We start from the raw sequence: 17,500 nt of genomic DNA, 5'->3' as shown, positions 1-17,500 counted from the left end.
GTGCATACGATTGGCGTCACAATGATGCTAGACACTGCTGCTAACAACACTAGGTCTCGAGAGTGGGCACCAGTCCCCAGTGGATTTCACACACCTGCCAAGTGGCCATGGTTTGAATACAGGGGAGGCATTGAAAGGCAGAAGGATACAGCCCAGCTTACTTTACAGAGCACATCAACTCTAGCGTTGCCACTACCATGAACTGGATCGAATGGTCTCAAATTCACACATCTCCTGTCTCTCTGTAAGAGTGAAGAGCATTTTCTTCTTTAAACTGGGCAGGGGTACAGGGGAGGCAGGTGGAAGAAGAGAAGAAAAGAGAAGGCACTGACCCAATTCGAAATGACTGCATATATCAGTATGGATTTTTAAGGACAGTAAGCGGCCACCTCAACACAAATACAAAACTTTACATTCGACATTCTTCGGCGGTAAGTAAAAACAAAACGAAACAAAAAGTCCCCAAAGGAAAAATTAGGTACTATATCTGCCAGTGTAGCTATCATGGCACAAATCTAGAACTCTCTCCCACAACCAGAGCAATGTTTTGCAATGACAATGACACCAGTGTATAATAAAGCAGTGTTATTATTTTGTAGCTTTCAAAGCTACATCTTGTACAGAGGCGTGTCCATTAAGAATCCATCCATTAATATGAGAGAGGAAGCTGTTGCTTGCAGGGCTTCCCAAGCTGCAGCTCTGTTTAACTGAAATGGAGCAATGACTCAATATGCTCTCCTGCCAAACACCGTTGTATGACACAGAGTGAATAAAAATGGATTGTTTCTGGAATGGCAACAAAACTGCTTCTGTTCCCCACGCCTCAACCCTATAGGCGAGGGGCTCATAACATGTGTGGTGTCAGATGACCACTAAAGCCTTGCCCTATACAGAGTTCCAATAAATTAACAAAATAACACAAAAGAACCTTCCCCCGTCATATGCCCAAACACTTTCATAGAAACTAAATGCAAAAAAAATTTTAAATTTGAGCATACTTTCGAGGAGGAGGGATTCTACCCATCACTCTCGAAGTTTTTATTAAATACATTTCTGTGTCTTAGAAAAATAAAAAGAATGGCCAATTTACTGAACCAAAATGATCTCACAGACTTAAAAAGCATGCCCAGTAAGCACAGCCCTGTAAGACTACACTAATATCAAATCAAAGCAATTTGGTTACTAAAATCAACCTGGTTTGAAGTTCACAGTTGATTACGACAAAGTTTATTCATTCCTTTCTTTCCTCCTTTTTTTTTTTGTTTTTTTTGTTTTTTATTTTTTTGGCCCATATAAAAATAACATATTGCAACTCAAAGTGCATCTTTTAAAATAAACCATCAACTATCTTTATCAAATAAAATATTTACACCATTTGGTTTCTAGTGAGGAAAGCTCTTTTAGGCTATCACCATGGGGACGTCGTCGGAAAATCCAGTTATCATCGGAGCATCTTCATCGTCCTCCCCTAAAGGCAAGACAGTCAGTCCTTGGTGAGTTCTGGGGCACTTCCACCCAACCCCACACCCCACCACTGACCCTCCATCCCTACAGCACAAGCCCCAGCTGGAAAAGTCAGCAGCAGAGCCAGCCAGGCACAAGAATCGATGCTGAAACCCAGCCCAGCTTCTCTCTGACACTCTTGGGTCACCTGTTGCCCATCAACGGGTGGCCAAGCTTATTTTCATGGTACTTGAAATTAACCAAATAAGAAAAGTAAATCTTTGACGAGAGTGGATCTTATTCCCTATCCCAAAGTCCAACGGGTGGCTTAGGTGCCCCGATTTGAGTTGTCCACACCCTATGCTAGCACAGCGAACGTCACTGTCTGTTTTCTCCTTTGAACCCACACTGCTCATCAAGAAAAGGATCCTTAGAGGGGTTTAAGCATTTAACCAGACTCATGGTTGTCCCCTCATGGGCCCTGGTACCATCCTGAGCAACTAAGTGCTGATCTGCTTTCAGTGATCACTGCACGGCACCATGATGGGTGGATTCCTCTTGCCCCCAGTAACAGAAGCAAAGAACCCACCAAAGAACCCACCCTATTCACGCAAGGTAGTCCAAGCGCCTGGGATAAAACAAGAAAGGAAACTGAGAAGAAAAGGGAGAAGACCTAATGACGAATGATCAGTGAGCAGGGAATACGTAAATGTCTGCATAAACAAAACAAAACTGTAACTAGTTGACAGAAAAAAATAAATATGTAAGCTCACATTCAGCAGTCTGAGTTTGGACAAGCCCGAGCTTGGGGAAGGCCCCAAAACACGCCTATTTGATTACATTTATTAAGTGGCCTACTTGCTCAATTAGCATTTAGGAATTTGAGCACACAGACATTTATAAAAGGAACATTTCCTTCTCTTCGCCATGCCATATGCCACCGATACGTAGAAGAAGAATGGCCAGTGAGGTTGTGCTAGCCATCAGAAAGAGAAACAGCAAGATGGGAAGGGCTTCTTTGGACAGAAGCCGATGGGGAAAGCGTGGCTTTTTGTCTAGACTAACATCTCCAGAGACGTCAGGCCTCCAGGTCTGTGAAGGGTGAGATGGGTTGGAAATTCTTAAGAATTTGCCAACACTTTGGGAACACCCAAAGCCCAGGGTCTGCCCATCCTTCCTGTAAAAGGCAAGCTCCTATCTGTTCTTTCGCAGAACTCCCTGTCTCGGACACACTATTTAAGAGAATACTGATATTTTAATTTAGGAGCAACTTCAAAGCAAAGGGCTCCAACTGATTCAACCCAAAACAGTGGGATCACTGGTTAGTAAAGCACTCTGCTAGCGTCAAAAGATGAGCTCAAGGCAGGCGTTTCCTCAGCAAGCCCCTGGCTTTGTGGAGTCTGCCCTGGGAGGAAGAACCCTGTGCCCTGACGCACTCACCCAGGTCATCCCCCGAGGAGAAGACGGCCGAGCCCAGCCTGGAGCTGTAGTGGCTGTTGGCAAAAGCGGTGAAGCTGCTCTGCAGCCTCCGATGCTTCATGTACAGGACGGCAAACCCAACGCCCAGGCTCAGCAGTATCAGGAACAAGATGGGCACCACCACAGCAGCAACGTCGGTAGATCTGGCGGCCTGGATCGCTGATGCATCCCCACCTGCCAAGGCAAGAGGCCAACCCGTAAGCCTCCCACGTAAGGGCAGGAGAACGGACTGGGCAACCCCTCACTGCCCCACCCACCCCAAAACGCCAAGAGCCTGCAACACCTCCCCGAACCGCCTGCCCGGTGTGGCACGTTCCTGCACGTGACGCCTGACTCCTTGCCATGAGCGATGGAGGACAGGCCTTGTGCATGCAAATACGGTAATTACATTAGGCTCCTAATCACGGCCTCGTTGGTTATTTGGATAATCTCTCGGAAGGGAGACCTTTGTTGGGGTACCAACACTGATTTCATTAGCGTTATTACTTAAGACCGCTTGCTTGCCTTACATAAGAGGATGTGAAATCAGACCACTAATTAATGAGATTGCAATTATTTCCCCCTACTTGGCACCAAAGTCACTCTGAACTGCAATTACCTGAAGCTCCATTAAGTGATACAAATGAGATTCCCTTACTGCAATACTGACTTAACAGCTCATGAAGTTTTATGAGGTTTTTTAACTTAAATAAGAGAGAGAGAGAGAATCTTTCCATATACATTTAACATTTTTTAAAAGCTCTTTGCAAAGCCATTTGGGTGTCTATAACCCAACAGTGATGCTCCCTTCCCACTGTTTTAAACAGATACTAGCTTTATCATGACATACTGACAAAGTTGTAGCAACAGGGCTCTGGGGCAAAGCCATCTCCTTGTTGGGTTAGAGCCAGCCTTCCTGGAAGGGTAGATTTTTTTTTTTTTTTTTTTGCGGTACGCGGGCCTCTCACTCTTGTGGCCTCTCCCGTTGCGGAGCACAGGCTCCAGACGTGCAGGCTCAGCGGCCATGGCTCACGGGCCCAGCCGCTCCGCAGCATGTGGGATCTTCCTGGACCGGGGCACGAACCCATGTCCCCCACATCAGCAGGCGGACTCTCAACCACTGTGCCACCAGGGGAGCCCAAAGGGGTAGATTTTTGTCATAAATCCTGGGGAAAGTCTGAACCTGAGGCAGGGACATGGCTGGCAGGAGTCAGTTTTAGCTAAGGAAGCAAAGTGGACTTCCTCCGTCTCCATGAGGAGCTTCATCAGGCTTGAGGTTGTTCCCTGGTGCAGGGCGAGGTGATGCAGGCCAGGGCTCTGCCTTGTGGAGAGAGCTCGGGAGCTGCCCAGGGCTTCATCCCAACAGGTCCTCGTAAAGATGGGCCAGAGAGCAGCCATTTCCTGTGAGCCTGATCTAACAATTCAATAGCCGCGTCGTTAATTTCCTGCACTATCGACTTACTGGAAAAAACTCTCCCAAATCTCAGTTCACGTGTCCCAACCTAATCCCAGCTGTGAAGTGGTAAATTGGGGGAAAGCTCTGGGCTGGAGCAGTTAAGAGGAAGCCAGCACGGTGGAGGCGGCAGGAATGAGTGAGCTCCCATCCTCACCCCGCCTCCGAGGGGACGTGAACATCAAGGGGCAGGACGTGGCTCGAGAGGTCTACCTGAGACATTCTCCCACCTGAAGGTCTTGGTTCTACAAAGGTAGCTGGCAGATGTCCTCACAGCAGTTTTCCCCAAAGTCTTATTTCACAGGTTGCTAATAGGTTTTACTTAAAAAGGAGACTCTATTTATTTATTTAATTTTTTTTTTTTTTTTTTTTTTTTTTTGCGGTACGCGGGCCTCTCACTGCTGTGGCCTCTCCCGTTGCGGAGCACAGGCTCCGGATGCGCAGGCCCAGCGGCCATGGCTCACGGGCCTAGCTGCTCCGTGGCATGTGGGATCTCCCCAGACCGGGGCACGAACCTGCGTCCTCTGCATCGGCAGGCAGACTCTCAACCACTGCGCCACCAGGGAAGACCAAGGAGACTCTATTTAAAAAACACTAGGACAACAAGAGTTTGGTTGTTTGTTTCCTGTAGAAACTTCTCAGAACCTCAAACATGCGACAGTTCTCCAAGGGATGTGGTGTGCAAGGTTTCCTTCTTTTAGGGAGGGGCCAAGGATAAGGATTCCACGAGAAGCCACGCTGGGAAGCGTGATGGAACGTATAACAAGTCTAACGTAAGATTCCTAGTTTAAGCACTGGTTAGTTCTTGGCTGGGAATAAAGGGAACTACAAAGGCCAGTGGCAAAACATTTGTTGAAATCCTGGCTAAGCTATTACAGTCTGAGCAGAATTTCCGTGTAAATGGAAGGTTCCTCTCCCCTGCCATCAGCATGGCCCGACACTGCTGTCTGTGAGTGTCCAGAAGACAGAGATCCCAGGTCAACTTCAGGCTTTGATCTGAGGCTGACGGTGAAGATGAAGGGGAAGGCTGAGAAATCAGGGAGTCTGTGATGAGATAATCTACTGACTTGCAGAATCCTAGGGAATATTAGCATATTAGAAGCTCTGAACAGTCCTCCAAAGAATAAAAACAAAACTCGTTAAGCTAGTGCTTCCCAAGCAGAATCTCCGTTTTAAACAAAAGCTCCCTTTCTTCTGCTTTACATTCAGAATATGGTCACCTTATAAACCCAGCTCCTCACACCATGCCTGACTCAGGAATTATTTGTTAAATATATCAGTATCTGATTAAACTGATGCATAAATGATTTTCCTTTGAGCTGCAAGAATATTTTAAATGCATTTTAGAAAGACACATGTTCATCAAGCCATGCTACATCCTTGATGTATTTCCCCGGAATTGAAGATGGAAATGGGCAACAACAGCAACTTACCAGATCCCAACTCATCATAGAGCAGGACAGCAGGCTCCCCACAAATCTGGCTGCCAAAAAGGCATCGTGCTTGGACAGTGAAAGTATAATTATGACCCAACTTCAGGTGGGAGATTTTAAAGAAATTGTCAGTAGTATTCCCAAGGTAAGCTGTGATATTCATGGCACTATCAAACATGTGTACCTCGTAGCCCTGAAAACAAACACAGGAGGGATTGCTCAGGAAGTTAAATAAGGAATCTGACAGCTGCTATTACTGGTTCCAACTTTGTAAGCTCCTTATTGCCGACATCTATAGATGCTAAAGCAGTGTGTTTCGTACCAGTTCTTTTTACATTAGCACTGAGATATTGGATTCAGAAAATGGGAACATTCTCATCCCCAACATCTCAAATAACTACCCACTTCTGAGCCACATATTAGAAATGAAAAGCACAGACCTCACAAAAGCCTTTTTTTTTTTTTTTTTTTTTTTTTTTTGCGGTACGCGGGCCTCTCACTGTTGTGGCCTCTCCCGTTGCGGAGCACAGGCTCCGGACGCGCAGGCTCAGCGGCCATGGCTCACAGGCCCAGCCGCTTCACGGCATGTGAGATCCTCCTGGACCGGGGCACGAACCCATGTCCCCTGCATTGGCAGGCAGACTCTCAACCACTGCGCCACCAGGGAAGCCCACAAAAGCCATTTTAACAAATACTTCAGTACAGAATTCAAAGTTCTGGTCAGCAATCCACGTATCTCAAGGAATATTAAATGATACAGAGAATCCAGACAAGACAGCAACAGGTCCTTGAAATGAGATTGGACCAATAATAAATCCAAGTTGCAGTGGACTCCAGGCATGGGGTCAAAAATAAAAACAAGACCTTTCTCCTTAGAACAGCCTATACAAACTCCATTGCTGGCTTGCAGCTCACTTCCTATCTCCGTGCTTTCTAGCTCCTCCAAGCTGATCTCAGCCCCAGACCAGCCTGGCCTTGAACTAAGCAGCACTCCAGCAGCTCAGGCTCTGTTCACTGGGGGAGTGTGAAATAAGCATCCTACTTAGACTGGCTCGGGGAGAGTCCTGGACTCCTGTGCTGGAAACATCTCTCTTGGAGCAGCCCTAACCCAGCATGCTGGCTGGGACCAGGACTGACCCCCAGACTTCTCGGTTGACCTCCCAGTCTTCCAGTGTCAAAGCTACTGGCACCTCCCCCCTGCAAAACCCCTCCCGTCTTATTTCTACCCACATATTGGACCCCACTGCATAACCATGGTCTTCTGGTTCTCATTCTATTGACCTGCTTCTTCTTTGAACTCTTAAGTGAGGAGGAAGGAAGAAGGACACGTTAAGCTTATGCTGGAACCCTCCACTGGGAATGGAATACTGACTGCAAGCCCAACCTTTATAAAGAGCTGGGCTTTATAGAGAGCTGGGCTCCTGCCACGCTGATGACAATCGGCTGCCCGACTGGGTCTCCCTAGAGCACCTGCCTGGAGTCCTACTCCTGCCTTCTTTTTTTATAAACTACTAACGAGCATTTATTATTTTCTGTCTAATATATATGTGGTGTAGGACATTTGCAAAATACATAAGGGGATAAAGAAAAAAAAATGTAAATGAGACCAACATCAGCCACCCATAATTTACTGGACCAACCCTCTTCTAGTGGGCGTTTAGGGTGTGTCTTCTTTCTTACTGTCATAAATCAAGTTCTTTATGCACACTGTTTCCTGAGAGTAAAATCCTAGAAGAATTGCTGGATCAAACGATGTAACACTTTCAACGTTTCTGATACCTATTGCCAAAGTGCCTTACAGAAGGTTGAACCCATTCGTATTCCCAGAGCACTCCTCTCCCCAACTATGACTCATAGTGGTACTACCCTCCCCCCAAACTTTTGCCAATTTAATGTGAAAGTGCTGTATCTGTGCCGTTTAGATTACTAGTGAGGCTGAAACTTTATTTTCTTTTGCTCACTGCTGCTTGAAAATTTCTACCTCGTTACCTGTTCCTTATTCAAAATTATAACACAGTTGACCCCTGAACAATGTAGGGGTTGGGGCCCTGACCCTCTGAGCAGTCAAAAATCCGAGAATAACTTAGAGTGGACCCTGTGTATCCTCGGTTCTGCATCCTTGCATTCAATCAACCACAGAGGGTGTGGTACTGCAGGTTCCACATATAAGTGGACCTGCACAATTCAAATCTGCGTTTTTCAAGGGTCAATGTGTTTCTGTTTTGAATTGATTTGAAAGCTCTCTTTACACTTAAATATATTAACCATTTATATGTCACAGTTGTGAGAGTTGTGAGAATTTTCCAATTTTAATTTAGCTTTGCTTCTGGGACGATTTAGAACTGTGGGGCTCTTTGCCAATGCTCTACCCCGAGGGAGCCATGGTTGATTTACTGTGTATCTATTTAGCCCATGCTTTGCTGACAATGGGGCCAACCCAGCTCCACTGGAGAATCTGTCCACCCTTGGATGGCAAATCTATTCCCAGGTGCCACTCTCCTCCTCCTCCTGTCTCCTGCTGTGAGTTCAGTAACTGGTCTGCTAATAACAAAATGAAACAAGGTGTTTTCCATATGTCAAAAGACTATCTTCAAGCACTTCCTGCTCGCTGGAAAGAAACTGGTAAGATTCCAGGTTGACAGTGCAGCTCGGTTCCCCAGTACTGAAGCCATAGCCCCGCCCTCAGACTGTTTGGGAAAGATGGGGCCCTGGGTTCCGATGCTGAGCCCCAGTCCAGCCTCAGGAAGCACAGTGAGGACTCCAGCCCATTTCCCTATCTTTCAGGGGATGACAAGTTCAGGATTGAAAAGTGCTTAGTGCAGAGATTCACATCTTTAATGGGCAGTATAAACATTTCACTAATTAGCAATCCCACAGAAAATGGTCCTTTAATTCTCAAGTTCAGTCCCCTGCCCTATCCTTTCTTTTTACTCTATCTACGCCAGCATGCTGTTAACGAGCTCATCTCTAAAATGGCATTTCAATTAGATTTCCAAAGTCACTGAGAAGGAGGGAGGAACTTACCCTGCTTTCATTAAAATGCTTTTCCTTCAAAGCTAGGCTTTTCCAAAACAGAAGAACATGGTCATTTTCTGTTATGATTTTTAAGGCATCAGGTGCAGATAATGAAACTGAAAATTAAAGATGAAGCAGGACGCAGTTAGTGGCTCAACATCTGAGTCTCCGTTTTCTTGTCTGTCAAAGGTTGATTAAATAATGCTCATCTTGAAGGGATAGGTTAACGAAGGAATAATACACATATACCGCTTAGTCTACAGCCTAGCACATTGTAGACGCTCTTTAACTGGCATCTCTTTTGTTGCTATAATACCTTTAGCCAAGAAATTTGGACATTATCTAGACTCAAGGATGGCCAAAAACAAATGGGGTAGGGGGAGGAAGGGATGGGGTGGGATGGAACCATGTTCAAAGTTTACCTGGACTTCTGCTCTGGTTCCGGTCTACCTTCGTGCTCCAAATGCCAGAGGCCTTAGAGCTCGGTGAGGGGCTAGGGAGCTCGGTCTGAAGACAGAGCCCTGGAATGACCACAGAGTATGGCCCAGGCCCACGGTTCACACTGCCAGCCTCGGTTACTGACACTCCTGATATTGTCTGCTGCTGTCTGAATAACTGAGCTTATTACTTGCTCTCTGAACTTGAGCCTGACTGCTGAGCCAGCCTGGAGCTGGCAGCAAATCCCCCTTTAATCTGCTGCCCAGTTACTGGTCTCCGTCCATTTCTGCATATGATGTTGCCACAAGGAACCACGACGACTTCAGTCCAGGTGCCCAGATGCAATGCTTGGCTTTAAGTAGCAAATATTCAGTTTTATTTCCTAACTCTCTTGGAAATGTCAAAACCAGCTAGGGGAGGGGAGACTGAAGGAGATGGAGAATATGGAAAACGACAGCCACTGCCCAGCCCACGGTGCCCTGGCCACCACCCTGCAGCCCAGATCCTGGACCCCTGCACGGCTCTGCCCCAGCATGGACACTGCGGGTTGTCTTTGCACTTCCTGTGCAATTACTGATAGAAATCCCATGTCTTCAAAAGACTAAAAAATAAAAAAGGAAAAAAAGAAATCCCATGCCTAGAGGCGTTCTAGCAGCACTGGGAGTGCCTTGCTGTGTGAGGAGGCCTCCAATCGCTCGTCGGCTTACCTGTGGTAATTTTGATACTGGAGTCTTTGCTCATGTTCCCCAGCTGGACAATGACATGGTATTTCCCTCCAGGCTCCAACTTGTTAAGGGTGTATTCCATGGTACTGTTGCGGGATTTTACCTTGTAGCTCCTGTCACTCTTCCTTATTAGATCTTTAACTGCAATTGCATATAGCTAGGACAAGAAAAAGACATCTTAATGGTAATCAGGAAGCTGGAGTTGTTTTACCCTTTGTAGTTCAATGGTGGCCCATGTAACATAAGGATGTCAGTGGCTGTGACCCCGGGCAACGATATTTTGAGCCCCAATGTCTGTTCTTTGGAAAGCCTCTGGGGTAGTCATGTCCAACTTATAACAAGTATTCACTCCCAGATTTGTGCAGAGAATTGTCAGTTTGATCCACCTACCCGCCTCCCCCCAAAAAAACAACTCTAGGGAAAACTGCATTTGTGGTGCAGCAGCAGGTAGGTTGGAACGTGCAAGGAAAACCCCAGTTCAGTGCTCAAACTCTCTGTCTCCACCACTGCCATAGTGTCGGGATGCCGTCAGAGGGGAACAAGGAATGACAGTGTGCAACCCCAGCTCTGAGAGACAACAAACCCCGTTTACTTTCTCCCAGGTTGCTTCTCACATCTACGGGGACAGGGAGGAAGTAAAAGGACAGGCAGTGAGCACAGGGAACTCAACCATCAGGAAGAAGCTGAGAGTCCAGAGGAGTCTTTGTGACCAAGCATTTAAAACCACCCACCCCTGCGACGGCAGCAAGGGCAGAGGGCATGGAGGTCAGAGCAGCCCGGGCAAGGGAAAATGGGAGATTTTTTTTCCAGAATCAATGCCTCTTCTCTTAGGGCACAGGCCAGCGAACTTTTTTGTAAAGGTTCAGAGAGCAAATATCTTAGGCCTTGAAGAACAGATGGTCTCTACCACAATGACTCAACTCTCTTGCTTGTAGCATAAAAGCAGCTGTAGATAATGTGTAAACGAATGGGTATAACTTGGTTCGAATAAAACTTATTTAGAAAAACAGGCAGTGGGCTAGATTTAGATTTGTCAGTGAAGGCAGAGAAAGCAGAGAAGGAGGGACAAACCAGCATGGTAGCCAGGAATACTGGAGATGTGACAATGAAGAAGACGCACCTGTAAGGACCCCGTCTTTGACCAGGCAGAAATAGGGGGAGACCTCCTGCTGAGCTCCAAGCACCAGGCCTAGGTTTCTTGTTCCATTACAGGACCCACCCGCCCCCGGAACCAGACCATGCGTCCCCTTACCAGGTCCTGGTCAGGAGAATCGTATGGGGATTCCCACTTGATGACGGCGGAGGTTTTGCCTGTATGAACCACGTGCAGGTGACGGGGAGGAAGCCTGCTATCCGGGATCATCCTCACCACGACGTAGTCAGAGGACGGCCCCTGGTAGGGCGCCACCACCCGGACCTGAAACAAACACCACTCGAACTCATGCAGTTGTCACCAAACCACTGTTTCAACAAAATAGTGACATACGGATACAATTAAAATTCAATGCATACAAAAAGACGTAGAATAATTGCCCACCTACCCCAGATCTCTAATCCATTTTCCCGGTGGTAGTGCTAGTAATGACTTTATGTGCTTCCTTCCAGAAGTGTCCTACACAAATATAAGCCCAGATATACGGGCATGTGTGTATAGACACGTACTTATATATGTGTGTACTTATGCATGCATGTATATGTGTAGCCTACGGTTCTTAGTTTTTTTTACACAAATGCAAAAACATGACACATATTATTATGCTCTTCGCTTCTTTTACTTAATAACACAGCATAGAGATTTTTCCAAATCAGTACATTTGGAGTTTGTTGTATCTGTGTTGGATGGTTGCACTATACTCCATCACAAAGATAAGCAATAACCCTTTTAACCAGTCTCCTCTTGATAGACATTTGTTCCAGATCTTTTGTTTTCACAAGCAACAGTACACCAAACATGTTTCTCTAAATATCTTGGCACACATGTAAAAGCATGTAAGCTAAATTCCTAGAGTGGAATCTGACAAAAGCTTTTATTTATTCCCGTGACCCATTCGCCAAGTTCTCAATCCTGCACAAGGGAGCTGTAGTTGGTTAAGTGGCCGTTCATGCTGCGTTTCAAGTAAAAACCTGATGCTTGTGAAAAAGAACCATCCTCCTGTGTCCCTCTCTCTCACACTCCCTCTCTCTCGCACAAATACATATACACACGTGCACGCGCGCAGGCGCACATGCATCGCACGCGGATCCTGGAATCCACACCTCCAGCTCCCCAGGTCCTGGGTCTGAGCTAGGAGGCCAGCAATTAAGACATCCTCAAAAAATAAAACATTCTTCTGTACTCCTGGCACAGGAGACTTACCAGAAACAAATACTGCTCATCCCCACTGACAAGGACTGTTTTGTTGTGCTGTGACGTAGTCAAGCTCTTGGGGTTGCGATAGAGGTCAAGAAAGGATGTGGCATAGAAGATGCCGTAAACCTGGTAAAAGGAGAGAACAGAAAAGGACACCAGTTCAGTGGCCAGTGACCTCACTCTCGTGAAAGCCCTAATTTAAGACCCCGGGGAACCGCTTCAAATGAGCTCACAAAGAATTCTTCATTCAACATCTATTTCATCAGCCTTTACAGAGAAGGCACCCTGGGCCAGGCAGTGGCTTCCCACCTGCAAAGATAAATACAGTGCGGACTCTCCTCAGAGCTTGCTTTTTTGAGGAGAGCCAGGCAGAGAGGAAAAACAGAATTATCAATAACAAGATGCAAATGTGGAAGGTTAGATGCTATACTAGAAGACTGCATAATAAACTGGGGAAAAGAGGGGTGGACCAAGGTGCGAAGGGGATAGCAAGTGTGCAAGCTCGTGGAGGGGGCATGGGGAGGGAGGGCGGGCACTGCTGGCTGCCTAGGACATTCCCATCCTCCCCTCCGCCCTCAGGAGAATCCTGGTTCTTAGTGAGAACTGCTACCTGGAAACAGGCCTACACCCACACCTCCCTCCAAGCAGCAGAGGCCACGTGACAGGGCCGGTCAACAAGATGTCAGCAGATGTTCCAGGCAGGACCTCGGTGAGGACACATTGAAATGCAGGGAGCGGTAACCTTCTTCCGCCCTCCCGCTGCCTGGAACATGCAGGGTGATGTGGTCCAGGAGGCCCCCTGGACTGCAAGGTGATGCCACGGGCTGGAGGTGGCAGGGCCTGGGGCCCAGATCAAACTGTGCTGCGGCTATAGAAGCTCCCAGATGGCTGAACTCCAAACTCTGACCGACTTGTAATTAGGAGGGAAATAAACTGTTGAAAGCCACAGTTACTCTCCATTCCTGTTCTATGCACCCATTCTTAACCCTAATTGGTACACGTGGAGTTTAAAGCAGGAGGTGGGAGTCGGATGGCCTCGTAGAGGGGAAAGTGGAAGCCGAGAGCATGTTTCTAATGGGGGAAGCATGAGGAAGCTTCCTTTGTAAGATAGAAACAAAGGGCATTTTCTCCAAGAGCATATGAGCAGGCAAGAAAGCGGACTTGAAAACCGTACATGTTTGGAGAAGCTGTGGGGATGAAGGGAGCCCATCAGGGACATGCAGAAGGACTTGTGTGTCTCAGGTGAGCAAATGGGAATGGAACAGAAATAGGGGAAGGAGAGAGCTCAGATGGGATGGCAGAGGGGGACCCAGGGCGCAGGCAGGCCTGACTCCAGAGAGGACAGGCCCGTGGCCACCATGGGGTGGGGGCTTCAACCAGGAGCCAGGAAAGGGGTCCCTGGAGCCACGGGAGCCAGGGTGCAAGAAGGCCCCATGCAGACAGTGATGGGGGCAGCTCTTGCGGTGCCAACGGCAGCCCTGAGCGAGACCCCAGCGTCCGCAGTGAGATGAAGACGGGCGGAAGCTAAGAGCTTCGTCCAGAGGACTCCACCGGCCCCTGACCCTCGGAAGGCTACCATGAGTGTAAGGGGTCTCTCAGCCAGGAGGAGGCCGGGCTAGGCTCCTTCTCCAAGTTCACGTGTGGTGAGACACTAAAAACAAGTCACGGGCCAATGTTCTGTACACGACGCCCCACTCCGTGCAGACAGCTGGGGGTGACAGGTGGGCAGGCTCTGAGTTGGGTACTTAAACAGAGACAAAGGCCCTCTGTGGTAAGGGTCTACTTCCAGGTAAAATGGAGACCAGGGGGTGGCTCTGGGCATTCTCACCTCTGTCTCTGCCCCAGAGTCAGGTTCTGGAGCAACAGAAGCGCCCAGGCTGTTAAATTAGCTGGACCTGAGCTCTAACTCGGCCTGTTGCTTACTAACCCTCGACTTTGGCCAGTTACTTCACCCCCTCTGAGCCATAGTCTCCTCACTGGTAGAGCAGGAACATTTACCCCACAGAGCTGGTGAGAGGATTAAGTGCGAGACCATGGATGGAGGGTGGGCATCGTGCCTGGCACACAGCGGGTGCTCAGTTAACTCCTACCTCTCCCTCCTTCTTCACGGCTGATCTCACCGACAATTACTTGCAAACCTTGGTTCTTTCCCCATGAACCAGTCCTGCCCCCAACGCACACTGAGGATGCCCTCAGAAGACAAGACGTGCACCAATTCCTCCTCACCAGCCACTGAGGATTCACTGAGGCTCGATTACAGATTTAGTTCCATATGCTTTTCCACTTGGAAAACCCAGAAAACAATCCTTCCCTTCAAGAACTTACAAACTAGTTAGGGAGATGAGAGTAGAAAGAAGATATCAAATCGGATACGTAGCATCTAATGAAACATTATGCTGTGTGGCATCAACTCTAAAGATTTAGGAGTTGGTAAGGGAAAGAGATCCAGCAGAAGAGCTAGGATTTGACTACATAGCAGCAGGAGCAGGAAGGATTCCAGGGAAGAGAGAGCAGACGCCCTGGTGCAGAGGCAGGAGGGGCATGAAAAGAGGCTTGCGAAGGTGCACCGAAGAGCAAGGGAGGGTGCACACTGTGGAAGGTGGGAAATCAAAACCAGGCTCAAAACGAAGCACAGATCTAATTCCAGTGAGGCAAAATGCATACATGAAAACAAAAGGCCTATATACAAGTAGAGCCGGCATCCTGGAATGAACTGGGGCGGGGCGTGTTTGGGGGGGACAGAGAAAGCAACCTGGGGGCGGGGGATCCCGTAGGTGAGGAGGGGCTAGAGGAGCCTGAGGCATGGTCCTCAGGTGCGATACTCATTGTCCCTGCAGGCGACTTCTCACCCATCCCTAGGTGAGACTCCCAGCTCAGGAATGTGCCCCCTCCTCACACTAGGTCTATTCAGCAAACAGCAGGGGGCTCTTTGTCTTGGATGCCAGGCCAGGATGCAGAAAGGGATGCTGAGGCAGGATGTCAGGCGCCTCTAGAAGGTAATCCAGAACTGACTACAAGGGTAGCTTGTGTTTGGGATGAGAAGAAAAACAACAGCAACAGAGGGGGAAGCCCTGGGGGTGTCTGGTGGCCTAGTGCCAGGGGACAGTCCATCCCCGCTCTGCAAGGGTCATCCTGGCTGACTTACCACATTCCTGGGGCCGGTCCAGGTGCATTCCACCGCCGTCTGATTGACGGCCTTGGCTTTGAGGCTCGGGGCGGGTGGGCGGACTCCTCTGGTCGTGACATGCTCAAATGCCAGAGGACTGTCCCCCAAGTCGGTCTTGGCCCAGGCAGAAATCTCATAGGTTGTATGAGCTGTCAGGTTGCCAACTGGGGAAATAGGGACAAAGGGCTGGGGGCAGCAGTCAGGAATACATATCTTTATATGCACACCCTATTTTTTTAATGTAATCTCTCCATTTAAGTGAGCCCCACATGCTGTAGAATTTTACAAATTCACTCGGCGTGATTTATTAATGACTGCGTGGGCATGGGAAAATGCCTTTTAAAGCTGCCCATCTGGGGATATAAATTGGTACGACCCTCCTGGAGAGCCATTTGGCCTTGTGAGAGTCTTGAAATCCTTCCGAACCTTCAGTGCAGTTAAATGAGAGGGATCCAAAAATGTGTGCAACCAGGATGTCTGTCACAGTGTTTGTTACAGTAGAAAAACGTATAATCATCTGACTGCCCAGCGACAAGGCAACAGTTAAATAATGTGCATCCATGAGCTTCACGTGCATTCCATGAGCTATTACGCGGCCACTCAAGGTTGTTTCCAAGAATATACAATGAAACTAGAAAATTCTGTTAGTTACATTCAGTGAAAAAGGCAGGATATAAAATTACATATAGTATTATTCAAATTTTATTTAAGAAGATATAAAGAAATCAATGAGGAGGAGAAGTATTCACTTAGGAACTACCCAAAATGTAAAAGTGGTTTCCCTGGGAAGTGAAAGGATAGGAAATTAAAAATTTGATTGTACCTTTTTTGTTTTCCTAATTTTCTGTAATAAACATGTGCCCCCTTTTCTAATTAGGGGAAATGTTGTTTAAAAACTAAGAGCAGTGAACAAAGAGGAGGATGTGCTGAGAGGACAGCCTCTGGAGTCAGAAGGATGTGGGTTCAAGGCCCAACTCTACCCTCTGTACTTGGACAAGCAAGAATGAAGTACTCAAACTCTCTGAGTTCACTTCCTCGTTGGTAAAAGATGGAGGAAGGTGACAGCATTTACACCAGCTGGCTGTTGCAGGGAACAAAAAAGAAAATGCCTGTAAGGTGCTCGGCATGACGCCTGGCACGGAGCAAGCCCTTTGTGTGATTCAGGCAAAGGCTGGTAAGACTTTTGCTCCCGACGCTGCCAATTTCTACTGGTGTAACGCTGAGGCGATGAGACCAGAGCCTCTGGAATTACAGAGGCGTGGCTTCCCATCTTGGCTCTGCCGCCTTCTGGGGGAATCACTCGGTCCCTGAACCTTGTTTTCTCGTCCATTAAATGAGTAGATCCCACCCACCGCACGATTCTGGAGGTGTAATGTAAAACACCACGCACAGAGTGCCTGGGTAAATGCCTGTATACAGTAAGTGCTCAATGTCAGCTAGACTCCTGCACAGCCTCCTTAGGCAGCCTTTGGTTCCCTCCCACTAAAAAAAATATACTTGTGGGCCTCCCTGGTGGCGCAAGTGGTTGAGAGTCCGCCTGCCGATGCAGGGGATACGGGTTCGTGCCCCGGTCTGGGAGGATCCCATATGCCGCGGAGCGGCTGGGCCCGTGAGCCATGGCCGCTGAGCCTGCGCGTCCGGAGCCTGCGCGTCCGGAGCCTGTGCTCCGCGACGGGGGAGGCCACAACAGTGAGAGGCCCGCATACCGCAAAAAAAAAAAAAAAAAAAAAAAAAAAAAAAAAAATATATACTTGTATATAACAGAACACCTGCTAGGATTGAAAGTACTTTGCAAACAGACTAGAAGGGAAGAGTAGAAGCTCCCATGGCCTCTTCAACGTTCACAAGCAGCCTTGGCCAACGAAGGTTTTGTCTTAGAAATAAATTAAAATCCTTCCTTTAGTCCATCTTCAGATAGGAGGATTTTCATTGAGACTCACTATCTGTACAGATACAGATACAAGAGGAACTGGACCCTCTTCCTTCCTTGTCTCCTTCCTTCCTTCGCTCAGTCTGTTG

The 17,500-nt window shown here is 47.8% G+C and overlaps 1 protein-coding gene across 1 annotated transcript in view; it reads right to left on the bottom strand.

The window, feature by feature from the left end:
• Positions 1 to 1,400: 1,400 nt before the first annotated feature.
• SORL1 (sortilin related receptor 1) overlaps positions 1,401 to 17,500 on the bottom strand; it is a 159,341-nt gene continuing 143,241 nt past the window's right edge. The window contains exons 41-48 of the mRNA XM_060104032.1: positions 15,461 to 15,645; positions 12,322 to 12,441; positions 11,218 to 11,382; positions 9,948 to 10,122; positions 8,812 to 8,918; positions 5,788 to 5,980; positions 2,884 to 3,096; positions 1,401 to 1,468 (exon numbers count right to left, since the gene is read on the bottom strand). Coding sequence (XP_059960015.1) covers positions 1,401 to 1,468; positions 2,884 to 3,096; positions 5,788 to 5,980; positions 8,812 to 8,918; positions 9,948 to 10,122; positions 11,218 to 11,382; positions 12,322 to 12,441; positions 15,461 to 15,645 — 1,226 coding nt within the window. The remainder of the gene's footprint in view (positions 1,469 to 2,883; positions 3,097 to 5,787; positions 5,981 to 8,811; positions 8,919 to 9,947; positions 10,123 to 11,217; positions 11,383 to 12,321; positions 12,442 to 15,460; positions 15,646 to 17,500) is intronic.

This window comes from Mesoplodon densirostris, chromosome 7, assembly GCF_025265405.1.
Source record: "Mesoplodon densirostris isolate mMesDen1 chromosome 7, mMesDen1 primary haplotype, whole genome shotgun sequence".
In the NCBI taxonomy this organism is placed as follows: Eukaryota; Metazoa; Chordata; class Mammalia; order Artiodactyla; family Ziphiidae; genus Mesoplodon; species Mesoplodon densirostris.
Note: the sequence above shows the minus strand (reverse complement) of the source record. Positions and strands in the feature narration are given on the sequence as shown.